Source organism: Monodelphis domestica, chromosome 2 (genome assembly GCF_027887165.1).
Source record: "Monodelphis domestica isolate mMonDom1 chromosome 2, mMonDom1.pri, whole genome shotgun sequence".
Lineage (NCBI taxonomy): Eukaryota > Metazoa > Chordata > Mammalia > Didelphimorphia > Didelphidae > Monodelphis > Monodelphis domestica.
In genome coordinates, this window is record NC_077228.1 from 413,838,706 (window position 1) to 413,854,896 (window position 16,191).

Sequence of the window (16,191 nt, forward strand, 5' to 3'; positions counted from 1 at the left end):
CCTCATGGACCCTATGAAAGGGACCCCCATGGCACCCTAGATCAAAGTTTTAGAACCACCAGTATAATGGATGGAGAACTGGCCTTGGAGTCAGGAATTAATAACTATTCCACCTCTGATACATACTGACTATGACCCCAAGACACAAGTTTATCCACTGGGTGTCTCAAACCACTCTAAGTTGCAGAACAAGAGTTGAGCTGCATTCAAAGATGGAGTTTCCTCACTGGGTATTAATTATATTAATGAAATTATGAGTCTGGGAAAAACAAAAACAAAACAACAAAAATAGGAGAACATATGACTGAAGACAGGATAAAGTAGAATCAGTCAAAAAGTAAGTATTTTTAAAATTTACAAAGGTTTGTGTATTTAATCCTGATGCTTACCCCTAGCTACAAGATACTTAATACAGTTTTCTTAGATTCTTCCTTCCTAAAATTCTTACTCAGTCTATGAGTCTTGATATTAACTCATTTTGAGTTCCACAGTGATGGATCTGACTGATTGGAAATGCAGTTCACCGTCCTGATAGGTGACATAGATAGGTGTAGAGTTAGATAGGAACTTCCTTCATATATCCTCTTAGCTCGGCCATCTTGGAATTCAAAACACGCATTCTCCATAGCCTGGGAATGTCCACCCTATTTCCCAAAAATCTTAATGAAAAATTATTTATAAGATCTAAAGAGAGGTGCCCTTAAATTTCAGGACTTGCCCTTTTTTGGATAAGACTATTCTTTGGACTCACCCATATTTCTGTTCTGGCAGATCCTATCCCCACAAGAAGATTCCATAAACCAAATGTTTTGGTCATTAGCCCTTGATTGAAAGTTCTCCTCTTCTACCTATACCATTGTCATAATAAAAGAAGTAGAATTTCTGATCTCTTAAGAATTCAGTAGCTGAAGGTGATACAAATAACTATAATAAGAACTTTTTTCCCTTCATCTCCTTTTCTGAAGCTATCTTGGCTATCTGGCAACAATATCCTCTTGTTCTTCTTAGTGTTCCTTTTCTCACTCATTGTTTTTTAACTCTGCAACTCATCAAGTACCACACATGAAAACAGAGAGAGTACAAGTCTCTGAGATATTTTTTTTTCAATCCATACCTTCTGTCTTAGAATTGAGTATTAGTTTTAGGATAGGAGTGGAAAGTCCTAGGCAGTTGGGGTTAAGTGACTTGCCCAGGATCACACAGTTATGACATATCTGAGCCCAGATATGAACCCACAACCTCTTGTCTCCAGGCCTGGTGCTCTATCCACTGGACCACATAGCAACCCATGAGTTATTATACCTAAGCTGGCCCATATATTGTGGGTATAGAATTGATTATTTTCAAGCAAAAGAGAGAAAGAGCCAAGTGACAACTCTTCATTGTTGAATACTGTGGTTCTCGGGAAACTTTATAACTGAGTACATTTACTAAATAGCTATGCTTGTGTTCCCCTGGTTGGTATATCCTTGTCTTATGCACTGGGCATACAAGGTGAAGAGTCTAACAAAGTGTTGAGTGGTGATCAGTAAAAAACATTTTATTAAGCATTTTATTAAGTAACATGTCAGTTACTGTGCTAGATGTGGGAATTATGAGGACAAAAATAATTCAGATCCCTTCATTTCTATCTCCAATCATATTCTTTGAGAAGCTTACATTCTATGGAGGGAGGCAACATGTACATAGAGAATCATATTAATAAATACTACATTTTTGAAGGAGATGAGGACACTAGGAGCCTGGGAGATCAGGAAAAGCATTAAATGGAAGATAGTGCTTAAGCAGAGTTTTGAAGGGAATAAGGAATTCCAAAAATCAGGAGACAGGAATGCATGGTAGGCAGAGGGGATAAATGTTGTATGTGAGGAATGGTAAGAAGGCCAACTTGGCTGGAACTTAGAGTGCACAAAGAGGAATAATTATATAACATAGTTAAAAAGGCTTTAAAAGCCAAGCAGGGGAAATTCTATTTGATCCTACTAGCAATAAAGAGCACTGGTATGAATGGAATAGTGACATGATCAGACCTGTACTGCAGGAAAATTCATTCAGCAGCTAAAGGATGGATTGGAAAAGAGAGAGATTAAAGGCAGAGATATCAATTAGTAGACTGTTGCAGAGGCACAGGGGAGAGATGATGAAGACTTGAACTAAGGTGGAGACCATCAGAGTAGAGTCAAGGGGACAGATGTAGAGGCAGAAACAACAAGAGTAGGTTACTGATCAGATATTGAGTCAGGGAGAATGAAGAGTTAAGGAAAACACTGAGTGCCTTAATGAATGGTGATGTTAGTTAAAGTTTACAAGTGGCATGAGTTTTTAAAAATATGTTTTTATTTATTTCACTAGGTATTTCTTAATTACATTAAAAAGTTAACATTCTTTAAAAAAAAACTTGAGTTCTAAATTCTGTCCCTCTTCCCTCCCCACTCCCATCCATTGAAAAAGCAAGCAACATAATATCAGTTATACATGTGAAGTCATGCAAAATATATTTCCATATTAGCCATGTTGCAAAAGAAACACACAAAACAATAGGAAAAATAAAGTGAAAGTAAGTATGCTTCAATTTGTACTGAGTTTGAGTTGTTTTTCTGAAACCATCCTGCTCATAATTTTTTTTTAGTTCCAAGTATTCCATCACAATCAATACTACAACTTGTTCTGCCATTCTCTAATTGATGGGCACCCCTTTGATGGCCAACTTTTTGCCACTACAAAAAGAGTTGTTATAAATATTTTTTTATAAATAGGTCTTTTCTCTTTTTTTTCAATCTCTTTAGGATATAGACTTAGTACTTGTATGGCATGAACAGTTTTATAGTCCTTTTAGCCCTGTTCAAAATTATTCTCCAGAATGGTTGGATCAGTTCACAACTCCAAGTGGTATGTTTTTTTGTAAAAAGATAATGAGCTCATTTTGCACATACCCATGGGACATCCAGTATGAAATATACAATAGTTCATCCATTCTAGAAAGCAATTCAGAAATATACCACCCAAAGTTACTAAACTGTTAAAATTTCTACTACTAAAACTACATATAATATGGAGAACTTAAATAACATTAGAAAGGACCCATATATACAAAAATATTTTAGTAGGATTTTTAAAATTTTTATTTTTATTATCATGCAAACACACTTCCATATTGGTCATTGTTGTAAGAAAACATACATAGCCAAAACCCCAAACGAAAACCATAAATACCCTGATTTAAAGATATGCTTGGATCTGCAGCTATTCTACTCCTACAGTGTAGGTGTCTAGCAGTCCCTGACATAAGTTTGTCAGGATTGTCCCAGATTGCTGAGAGTAGCCAAGTTTTCACAGTTGATCATCATACAATATTGCTGTTACTGTGTATAATGTTCTCCTGGTTCTGCTTACTTCATTGCCTCAGTTCATGTGGGTCTTTTCAGTTTTTTTCTGAAATCATCCTTTTTATAATTTCTTATACCACTACCCATGAGAGAGTGGGACTGTCTCTGTGCATCGACTTTTCCACTTAAATCTCTTTCACGCACAAGTGTCTTTGTGCACACTCATCTATCATAGATGAAAATGCACAAAGACAATCGTCATCCTCGGTTACCGAGAGACTACTACTATACCACTATAGCATTCCATTAAAATCATATACTACAACTTGTTCAACCATTCTCCAATCAGCACAATCTCTCAATTTCCAACTCATTGCCACCATAAAAGAGTTGCTATAAATATTTTTGTACAATTAAAATATTTTTGTACCATTAAAAAAAACTCTTTGGGATAAAGATCTAGTAGTACTATTGCTAGATCAAAGGGTGTGCACAATTTTATAGCCCTTTGGGCATAGTTCCAAATCATTCTTCAGAATGGTTGGAAAGGTTCATACCTCCATCTACAGTGCATTAGTGTCCCAATTTTACTATGCCCCCTCCAACATTTTTTGTTTTCTTTTTCTGTCATCTGAAAGGTTTAAGGCTATACCTCAGAGTTATTTTAATTTGTGTTTCTCTGATCAAGAGTGATTTAGAGCATTTTTTCATGACTATAGATAGACTTGATTTCATCATCTGAAAACTGCATGCTCATAAGCTTTGACCATTTATCAATTGGGGACTGACTCTTATTCTTATAAATTTGATTTCATTTTCTTTATATTTGAGAAATGAGACCTTTATCAGAAATACTTGTCCCTCTAGTTATTTGTTTCTCTTCCAATCTTGGTTGCATTGATTTTGTTTGTGTAAAGCCTTTTAAATTTAATATAATCAAAATTACCCATTTCATATCCTATAATGTTCTCTATCTCTTGTTTAGTCATAAATTCTTCCTTTATCCACAGGCTTGACAAGTAAATTATAATTTGCTCCTCTAATTTGCTTTTGGTAGCACCCTTTTATGTCTAAATTATGTATCCATTTTGAACTTATCTTGGTGTTACAGTGGGAGATGTTAATCTATATTGGGAGAAGGAGAGATGGGAGAAGGAAAATAAATGCTTACTAATTGGAAAAATTAAAATTAAAAAAACTATATCTTTTGCTATAATGGTAAGCTTATTGAAGGCAGGGGATCTCTTTTGTCTCATTTTGAATCCCTAGAGCTTAGTATGGTGCTTAGCACATAGTAGGAGTTTAATAAATGTTTATTGATTGATAACAAAAAAGTGCTGCTTTAAATATTTTTGTACTTTTGGGTGCCTTCTTTCTAACTCTGAAAGATAGATCTAGAAGTGGTATTGTTGGATAAAAGAGTATTGAGTGTTTGTTCACTTTTTATTTTCCTTTTTATTTTTTTGGTCACCTTTTTCAATCTGTTGGATATGGAATAGAACTTCAATTTTGTTTTAATTAGCATTTTTCTTATTAATATTGATGTGACATTTTTTATTCATGTAGCTGTTGCTAATTTGGGTTTCCAACATTGAAGTTATCTGTTCATATCCTTTGGCCATTTATCTGTTGAGGAATTCATTCTTTTTAATTAAATTAGTTCACTGATTTTGACAGACTTTTCAAAGAATTAGCATTTTGCTTTATTCAACAATTCCATAATCTTTTTAGCTTCCAATTTATCTTTTTTTCTCTAGTTTTCAAAATTTCCTCTTTCGTGCTTATTTTGAGTTTATTATCTAGTCGTTTAAATTGCAGATTCCTTTGATTCATCCTCTTTTTTCTATTTTGTTATTACAAATTCATGGAGATAGGATTTTATCTCTGAGGACTGATTTAGCTACCACCAGAAATTTTGGTCTAATATAGTTTAATTATCATTTTGCAAAGATAGTAGTAATTTTTTCTAATTTGTTATTTGACCCATTCCTTATCAAATTTCCATTTATGCCTGAGTCTTTTGTTTATATTCCTTGTAGTGATTATTATCTTATTACATTATGATCTGTAAATGATTTGTTTAGTATTCTGGTTTCTTTCCTTTTACTTGTAATTTTTCTGTATGTTCTATTTTTGTAAAAATATCATATAGTCCTGAAAAAATATGCATATTTTTAATATTCTCATTCAGAAGATATCACAAGTATTTTAGCTCTAAATTCTCCAATAGTTTGTTTGCTTCTCTGTATTTTATTTTGTTTATTTTTCTGTTTGGTCTTAGCCAGCTTTCCAAAGGGAATATTTAAAGTATTCTATAATTGTAGTATTATCCTCCATGTCTTTTTGCAATTCAGTTAATTTACCCTTTATGACAATGTGTGTTATACTAGATGGTGCATGTAAATTTACTATCTTTCCTTGATGATGTTCTTAGTGTCACCTTTTCTCAAAGGGATGACATTGTAGCCAGAGGCAACACACACACATTTCCCATACATTATGCAGGAAGACTAGGAAAATCACAAACAGGAAGGGAGAAAATGAGCCCAAAGAAATTTTGGCATGAATCCTAACCAAGCCAAATTATTTCAGGAACATTTATAAATGAACCTGATATCTTGCAGACACCTCAAACTCAGTGTATTCACAACATAGCTCATTATCTTTCTCTTGCCTCAAATCTTATAGTTTTCTAACTTTATTTCTATTGAAAGGAACCTGATGCCTCTTGTCACATAGGTTGACAACCTTGAAATCCTTGATTCTTTGCTCTCCCTCACCCTTCATATCCAATCAGTAGCCATGTCTCATTGATTCTAAATCCACCATATAGCACACCTGTCCTCTTCTCTGGCAAAACTACCATCCTAGCTCAAGGTTTCCTTACTTCTTACTCCATTAAAATTCATCCTCTGAGGAGCTAATAAAGTGATATAGCTGAGATATAGGTTAAACCATATCATCTCCTGTTTAAGAAGTGCCAAATAGTTCTGTTTTGCCTTCATGATGAAATATAAACTCTTCTGTGTTAAATAGCCCTTCACATCCTGTATCTAGCCTAGATTTCAAGGGGGTTTTTTGCACATTATTCTACATTGTGACCAAATCTGACTGTTTCCTGTTTCACATATATATTTTATTTCCCATATCCAAGCTCTTGCCCATATTGTATGCCTAGAATGCAGTCCCTTTTCACCTCTTCCTTTCTTTCCTTTTCTTATTTCCTTTTCTCTTTCCTTCCTTCCTCCCTCCCCTGCCCCCTCTTTCTTTTTATCTTTCTGTCCTTCTTTCCTTCTTTTTAAAAATAATCCTTATCTTCTGTCTTAGTATCAATTCAAAGACAGAAGAACAGTAAGGGCTAGGCAATGGGGATTAAGTGACTTGCCCAGGGTCACACAGCTAGGAAGTGTTTCAGGCCAATTTGAACTCAGGTCTTTCCAACTCCAGTTCTGGTGCTCTATCCATTGTACTACTCATATTATATCTTCTGTCCAAGTTCTGCTCAAAATATGCATCCTACTGGAAGCCTCTCTTGCTCCTGATGAGGCAGCTGGTGGCACAGTAGATAAGAAGCTAGGCCTGAAGTGAGGAAGATGTGAGTTCAAATCTAGCTTCAGACACTTCTTAGCTGTGTGACTGGGACAAGCTACTTAAGCACTGTTTGTTCCTGTTTCCTAATCTATAAAGTGTGAATAATAAGTGGATTTACCTCACATGAGTTTTGTAAAGATCAAGTGAAATAATATTGATAAAAATTTTTAACATAGTGCCTGGCATACAGTGGACTATTATATATAAATATATATTTCTTTCTCTTTCCCCTTCTCTGATTCTCTCAGTTTCTAGTCCTCTCCACCCAATTACTTTGTATGTATCCCTTATTTGACACAAAATCCTATTGTGGTTTAGAGGTGACCCTGAATTCTTAGACTATGATAGTGGAACACAAGTTCTGGAAAATTCTACCATACAGTAAAGGCCCTAGAATATTTAAATAAGATCCCAGGAACAGACCAAATTAATCTGTTTTCTGAGGACAAACATGACTAACTATGGGTGGGGTACACTATTAATAGACTGCCCGCTGATGATGAAATTGAAGAAAGAGGAGGAGATGATGGTAAGCCCATCCTCCTAAATCAAAGAAAAGTTAAAAATGAGATTCAGTGTTATGCACCTCTCTTCCATTTCTGCAAGACAGTGGCAGAATGACTAAGAATCACAGGATTTAAAAAAAAAATCAATTGATAGATTTTTATATGATAAATAAATTTCAGTTTGACTTTGATACTCTCAAGGTCAGAGACCTGTCTAATGACCAACAAATGGACATATTCCTAGAGAAGCAATGACTGGAAAAAGCAAAGAAAACCTCTAACATGTTGGGTCAACCCACCATAATGAACTTTTGGGAGAACATTGGACAAGTTGGGATCAGTTGTAAATCACATCCTTGGCAGGACATCCCTAATTGATTAGATCACAGTTCTTTTTGAGGGTTACATGATCGTAAATATTTTTTGAAAATATTTTTTTCAAAAAAAAATTTGAAAAGAGGGGCTATTTCATGTTTGTATCCTTCATATCCTTAATGCCTGGCACATGACATAGGATAAATTCTTATGGATTGATGGTAATTAAAGAACATTGGCTTGGAATTAGAGGACCTAGGTTTAAATTTCAGCTCTGAGAATTACATCTAACATTGTAATGTGTCGCCTTGTGGGGAAAAAAAAGCACTGGTCAGAGGACATAGGTTCAAATATCAGCTCTAGTATTTGTATCTAATATTATATGTAATTTTCCATATTTAGAGTATCTCAAATAAAACTCATTATATTTACCCCCAAATCCACCCTGCTACTAAATTTCCCTATTTCTATTGGGGCATCACTTTCCTTCTCATGCTTTCAACTTCAACTTTCCATTCTTCATTCAACTTACATAACAAATAATTGAGGTAGCTAGGTGGCGCTGTGTATAGAGCAATGGGCATGGAGTCAAGAAGCCATTCATGGCTGACTCTTCATAACCTCATTTGGGGCTTTCTTGGCAAAGATATTGGAGTAGTTTGCCATTTCCTTCTCTTCCGGCTCATATTACAAATGAAGAAACTGAGGCAAACCAGGTTAAGTGACTTGCCTAGAGTCACATAGTCAGTAAGTATCTGAGATCACATTTTAATTCATTATGGTGAATCTTCCTGACTTTAGGCATGGCATACTCTCCACTATAACCCTAACTACCTAGTAGGAATCAGGAAGACATGAATTTAAGTGAAGCCTCAATCACCTTATTAGCTGTATAGCTCTAGGGAAGTCACTTAACATCATACCTGTGTTTGCCTCAGTTTCCTTAATTGTAAAATGGGGATAATTAATAGCACATAGCTCAGGGTTGTTTGTGAGGATCAAATAAGAGAATATATATAATGCTAAGCAAGCATCTGGCATACAATAAATTCTATATAAATGTTTACTGATTGATAAATGCTCATTACCTTTTCCCCAATTATAATAAAAGCCTATTAATTGATTGGTTGCCAAATCTTGTCATTTCTATATCTACATAACTCCTTGCCTCAACACATATAGCCACCAGTCTAAGTTAGGGCCATGTTACCATTCTCCGGGACTAATAAAATAACTCTTAGTTAATCTTACTGATTCAAGTATTTTCCCTCTCCAGTCCCTTTTCCTTTCAATAATCAAACCATCTAAAGTACAGGTCTGACTGTATCACTCCTCATTGAATAAACTCAAGTGGTCCCACTTTGACTCTGAGTGCAAATATAAACTTCTCTGTATGGTATTTAAAGATTCTTGCAGAAAAGCCTCTCTTTGCAGTCTTATTAGACATTGATCACACAGAAGGCATTATTTCCTGTCTTTATGCCTTTGTATTGACTGTCCTGATGCCTTGGAATGCTCTCCTTCCTCCACTCCTAAATCCTTTGAAATCTCTGCTTTCTTTCACAACAGTTCAAGTACCACCATCTACATTAACATTTTTCTGGTTTTCTTCAACTGCTATCAACTAATCACCCAGTTTTAATTTGCATCTTTTATATATGGAATATGACTTTTTCCCATTGGAATGTACATTCCTTGAGGGAATGTACTGTTTCATTTCTGTCTTTGTATTCCCAGTATCTTGTATAATGCCTGTCACACTGCAGAAACTTAATAAATATCTGTTTACTGACTAATAGCTCCTATCACAGCAAAAGAAATTAGATGCATTTTCTTATCAATTTTTCTTCAAGAAGGAAGTAATTGGTCATTATAAATTCATCATTTCAGAACTGGACAACTTCTAATATCTGTCCCAACTCTGTACATACAATACAAAAACCTGGGAATCCTGAGTTTCATTTTGCCAGGACACAGGCTAGGAAAAATTTGATATACGCTATAAAAAATGTATTTGCATTGTTTTCTACATTCAATTCAAATAAATAAACAGTTACTTAGTGCCAATTTTGTGCAAGACACTGTACTGGCTACAAAGGATACCAAGACAAAAGAAGAAAAACCAACTTCTCAAGAAGTTGACAGTCTGTGGTAAATTGAAATACAAATCTTTTTCTCTGAACAGTTTAGTCAGTAAGCCAGAAAAATCTTCCTTAAAACAAAAGTTAACATAATTTCACTTTCTGAATTACAAAATAATTAAAATTATATCAATGGGAGCTTGCATTTTTTTAACCAAAAAAAAAAGAAAGAAGTGGAAGCATTTCTTCTGGATTTCAGGTTGAAATGAACAGGAAAATGAGAGGGAAAGTACTGATAAAATAACCATCTGTGGTAATCAAGTGATACTTCATGTATCATCACCCCAATCATGCAATTAAAAAAAATCAGAAACTTCTCATAAAAACATACAGTGCACGTTTCCAATTACTTTTCTGGGACTCTGCAATAATAGCATGTTGAGTGGAGAAATAACTGTCATCTCAGTGGTTCAAGCATCCTCTGGGCTAGGATCATGGAATTTGAACTCCCAGACCTGCTGATGTTCTTCCTATTTGGGAATTATAGTAGAACATTTTTTGTTTGTTTTGTTTTTTGGTTATGAACCCTCTCACGAAGCTTCCCTTACCGAGAATAATATTTCTAAATGAATGGGATTACAAAGGAAACCAATTACAATTAAATAATTATTAAGTATTTCAAAAGTAGGTTAAGAATTAAAGACAGCTCAGTTGGAGTGATTGTATCAGACTAAAGCGTTTTAAGTAAGAGAAGAAAAGACAATACAAACGTTTCTAAAATCCTTGGAGAAGACGGGTGTATGAGGGTAGGAGGTGAGGAGGTACGGGAGAATTGCAAAGAAAAAGAAAACCTTTGGGAATCTCATGTTAGCATCACATGAAACAAGAACTAGTCTTGTCCTCACTCTCCCTTGTCAAGTCCATAAACACTCACCATAGTGCATAAGGGTCTCGCAGCCTTCTTCAAAGGAGCCAGTTCCGCTGGGGCCAACCTCTTGGGGGCACTTCCACCAGAGAGAGGATGTCTGGATTTTGGTACTTGACTCCAGCCAGCCGCGGCCAGTCAGCGCTAAGATATCAAAGGTGATGGCACAGACCAGTAGCATGGGCAGGATCCACCGGCATCGTTCACAGTCCATACCACAGCGAAACATCTTGTCCGACTTTCCAAGCAGCTGAGAACCAAAGGAGGGAAGCCAACCTAAGTCTGGGAGAGAGCCGAGGTGTGGACAGCAGGGAATCTTAAGCACTACTGAAGTTATCAGGTGAGAGGGGAAGTGTTTAAAGAGAATCTTGGCAAAAGCCCCACAGGAAAGGTTTTGTAGTCAGCAATATGACAGCTCCGCCTTGATCCTTATCACTTCTATGAGCGGGAACCGCTGATGGAGGGTCCAGAACTGTCCTGGGGACAGGGATAGGCTGCGTGCCGGTAGGCAAACAAGTCTGGGATAGGCTGGGCTCAAGCTTGTAAACGTGACAGAGTTCAGATTACACCCATGGGTCTGAAGAGAACAACACTTAACCCTTGCTGTAGGGAATACTATATATCACTGCCTCTGTACACTTGGAGACAAGAGACAGCATAAAAGCACAGGCAGAGAAGGCACTGAGGAGATTCCAGACCGGGGTTTGGGAGTTGGGAAGGGGAACACCTTGAATGGAATGAGTTGAATGTCTCAAGAATCTATGATTCTCAAAGGCCAAATAGGGAATTATATATATGTACAATATATATATAAAATATTGACTACAGAATATAGAATATTGTGATTAGTTCGGAAAATCAGTCTGGTGGAGTAGAAATGACAATGCATTTGGAGTTAGTAGAACTGGGTTTCAAATTTGGATTCTGACAGCCTGCAGCAAGTCTCTTATTTTTTCTGACTTCAGTTTCTTCTATAAAATTAAGGGGTTTATCTCCTTGGAAGTTTCCTCTGGCACCAAATCCAAGATTTCTTTATTAAAAATACTCATTTCCAGATGGAATACTATTGTGCTATAAGAAATGGTGAACTGCTTGATTTCCATATGAACTGGAAAGACCTCCATGAACTAATGCACAGTGAAATGAGCAGAAACCGAACATTGTACACAGAAACTGAACCATTGTAGCGCAATCAAATGCAATAGCTATTGCTACTAATAGCAATGCAATGATCAAGGACAATTCTGAGGGACATATGAGAAAGAATGCTATCCACATCCAGAGAAAGAACAGTGGGAGTAAAAATGCAGAAGAAAAACATATGATTTATCACTTGTTATATGAATATATGATTGGGTATTTTGGTTTTAAAAGATCACTTTATTACAAATATGAATAATATGGAAATAGGTTTTGAGCAATAATAAATGTGTAACCCAGTGGAATTGCTTGTCAACTGGGGTGGGGGGTGGGGAAGAAGAGGGGAAAGAGAGAAAATGAATCATATAATCTTGGGAAAATATTCTAAATTAATTCACTTTTATTTTTTATTTATTTTTTTTAAACCCTTACCTTCCATCTTGGAGTCAATACTGAGTATTGGCTCCAAGGCAGAAGAGTGATAAGGGCTAGGCAATGGGGGTCAAGTGACTTGCCCAGGGTCACACAGCTGGGAAGTGTCTGAGGCCAGATTTGAACCTAGGACCTCCCATCTCTAGGCCTGACTCTCAATCCACTGTGCTACCCAGCTGCCCCCTAAATTAATTAACTTTTAAAAAAGAATTCTCATTTCCAAATTCAAAGGGTATTTTTACATTATCAGCTTCCTTGTCTTGTCTACTCATTGGTACACTGAATAGTAGAAGGGCCTAGATTTTATCTCTGGAGGTAGGTGGGTACCTCTCTGAACATTCCGAGGAACCACCTATAATTAGGGTGGTGGCACCATAGACAAAACTAGGTCATTTGCACCCATTATTTTCTCCTAGATCAAGTCAAGCTTTCAACTCATAGGTCGACTTTGATCTCCAGCTTTTTTAATATGCTAAGGTTTGGTAAATTGTAGTACACCTCACTTTATTTCAAAAGAAAAATCACAGGGGTTTCATTTCTTCCATCCTTACTCTGCCTTCCCTCCCAAATAGCTGATCTTCCCTGGGGCTATTATTTAAAAAGGGAGTTATTAAGAAGCACCATAGGGGAACATACAACTGAATGAAGGGGAAGGAGGTAAAGATCAAATTAAAAATAGTTAACATTGCTTAAAAATATTGTTAGTTGATTCTGGTTTGGCCACTCAGTAGATACTAGACTTTCAATCTTCTCTCTTTAGCTCCCTTCTGCCTAAAATTCTTCCCAGTTTGGGTTTTGATTCTCAGTTCTAATTTCATAACCCTGTGTTTTCTAATTAGAAATTATGTTCACAACCCTTACATGTGACATGTCTGGATATGAGCAAGAATGTCCCTGTGTTCTCCCTCTAGCTTAATTCTGGGGGGATATATCATACTTTTATGGTCTCCAAAAACTGGTGTATACCTCGGAAAAACTACTCTTCCTCCTTCCAATGGCTAAACAATAAAGTGTTCTTCTTTGAGTCTCAAACTTGCCTCCTCAAAATTTCAGAACTTGAAAGTGGTAACATTTCTCTAGTCCCTTCAGAAGCTAATGTCTTTACTGCAACATTGATCTCTCTTCTGAATGTTTACTTAAATAGATTTTACAGAGCACATTTCTTGGTTTGCCCTCTCAGGGTTTTTTTGGGGGGAGGGTGGGGAATCATCTCTTCCCTTTATGTTATGTGCAAATTGCTCTAAGAAGCATATTAGCCTTTCTCCCAGCTAGAAGCTATCCTTGAAGCCACACATAAAAGAGGGAGACAAGTTTCTGGACTACAATTGCTATACTGGTCCCTGTACATATACATGTACATATACAACTGATTGTGCTCAAAGAAAGGATATTAAGAAAGCCAGGTGAGAATGCTTTGAGGCTGAGTAGCTTTTTTTTTTTTTTAAAGAATCTGAATATTTGAGTAGTTTTTTTTTCTTTGTATTCCCTGTATTATATGAGTCCCTGGGAAAGTCTTGTGCATTGGGCTTTAAAGTAAGTTGCCTGATTTCTTAAGCACAGAACACACCAAAGGGCTAAGTGGTAATGATTTATGGTGACTGATAATTATATCCTTTACATCCGAGACCTTCCATATTCTTTAGGAGGTACCTGTGTGAGAGCCTTAGACATGTGGGCAGTTGTAGATTACAGGACCTTGACATATACCAATTGGTCCCTTAGGCTAAAGATCAGGAAAACCCTCCTAGATCTGTATCCCCACACTCTCCACAGAATGTTTCTCAACTGTTAATCTGGGTCTCTAATCAACTTAATCTCTAGGTATTGTACTTTGTCCTACCAATGAAATCTTCCCTTTAGGTCACCACTACTGAATAAACTAAGCTAACAGATAACTGAAGGCCAATAGGATCTGGGCAATTTTCTTTCATTCTTAGTTGATACCCAAATCATCTCTCTGACACAAAGTCTGAGTCACTGGTCCTTTGGTTTCTTCTCTTCTGATGAATACCTATTGTTACAATATTTACTTATAGATCTATGATCACATCATTGTGGACACTTTTTCACCACCATATCCTTACCCCATTTCTACATAGTAGATTAACTAAACATGCAAGACATTTTCTGGGTCTGTTCACATGTTGGTTGGACAGTCCATCTGTTATTTATCTCTCTTGCTACATGATTAGTCTGACTTCTTTTCCATCTTTACATATCCTTGATGACTAAAAAAAAAAAAACCCTTAGAATATTGATTACAAGGCAGAAGGGTGGTAAGAGCTAGGTAATGGGGGTTGTGATTTGCTCAGGGTCACACAGCTAGGAAGTATCTGAAGTCAAATTTGAACCCAGGACCTCCTGTCTCTGGGCCTGATTCACAATCCACTGGGCCAACCACCTTAATGATGTTTTAAAGATAATTACTAAGACAAGATATGTGGTAGTTTAGGGAAGCACTGGATTAGGGCATAAGTGAATTTCCAAACACTATGGAAGATAATTACTAGAGAGGAAAAAGCAAACCTACTGAAAGCCTAGCATGAAACTCAACTAAGCTAGATTACCCCAAAAGCATTACCAGAAGAAACTGGGAACAATAATTAGGTCCGAAATAACAGATTTGCCAATGTTTCTGTAGTGATACATATTTCCTCTTCTATTCAACATTTATAAGGATGTACTTTGTGCCAGGCACTATGACAAAGACAGAAATAAAACTGTTTCCCCTCTCCAAGAGCTAAGATTCTAATGGGAACAATGACAGTAGAACCACTTCATTTAGACACTAACATCTTGGTACTTTCTTTGGCAATACAAAAAATCCCTCTGGTATTTAACATCTTTTACAATCTGCTCCAGATTATATTTCTTGACTTATTATATATTACTGCCCTTCACGGTCAAATAAACTGAACTACTTGCTATTCCTCACACTCAATTTTCATTTCTGAGAGATTTCTCTCATTTAATTTATCTGTTATTTCCATGCTTTGCATGTCCAGAATACATACCCACTTCACTTCCATGTATTAGAATTCCAAGATTCCTTCAAAATTCAGCTCAAGTTTCTCCTCACATGGGAGAGTTTTCCTTGCCCTCTCAGGTGCGAGGTACTTCCCATTGAAATTAGCTTGTGCTTATTTTACCTTTACTTATATATGTACATATCATTTCCCTTGATTGAATATAAACCCCTTGAGGGCAGAGACAATTTTGGTTTTGTCATTGTATCCCAAGTTCCTCTCATAGTGCTTGTCACCTAGATGGTGCTTAATATATGTTCTATAATTGATCAATTGATGAGGAAGTTGAAATGTAGTTTGTCAAGTCAGGAAGAAAAGGTGAATGTAAAGAAAATACACATAGGAGAAATCCATGCTCCAGTGACACAAATTTAAAGGCATTTAAGCATCAATTTGCTGAAATTATCTTAAGGGAAGAAGGAGATAAAATCTAAAAGAATGGAAAAAAAAATCAGATCTTATTATTACCACCCCTACTGCCACCACAACTGAAAACAAAAATGGCATCACCAAACCTACTTTTCCATATCTATAAAGTTTTTGATGATGATAGTTTATGAATGTTTTGAGGTTAACTTTGATGAATATGTTAGAATGTAACATGAGCTATCACAAAAAAAGATAAAGCAAATGATGAGTAATTTGGGGACTCTTTTGACTTTCTCATTATGACAATAATTTTAAGTCAATTAAACTTTTCTATGAAAAGTTTATGGTATCACTATGGTGATAACCAGGTTATAATGACAAGAGTTTTATGGTCATAAAATACTATTTTCTTCATCACTACCCAACTTCCTACAATAATTGATCAGAGTCATAGGATCATGGGTTTACTGCTGGAAAGAA

General features: G+C 36.1%; 1 protein-coding gene across 1 annotated transcript in view; it reads right to left on the bottom strand.

Annotated features, from left to right (window-relative positions):
* Window positions 1–11,264, bottom strand: part of PERP (p53 apoptosis effector related to PMP22) — a 34,136-nt gene extending 22,872 nt beyond the window's left edge. Inside the window, exon 1 of the mRNA XM_056818872.1 lies at window positions 10,754–11,264. Within this exon, the coding sequence (XP_056674850.1) occupies window positions 10,754–10,973 (220 nt within the window). The 5' untranslated portion in view covers window positions 10,974–11,264. The remainder of the gene's footprint in view (window positions 1–10,753) is intronic.
* Between the last annotated feature and the right edge of the window lie 4,927 nt (window positions 11,265–16,191).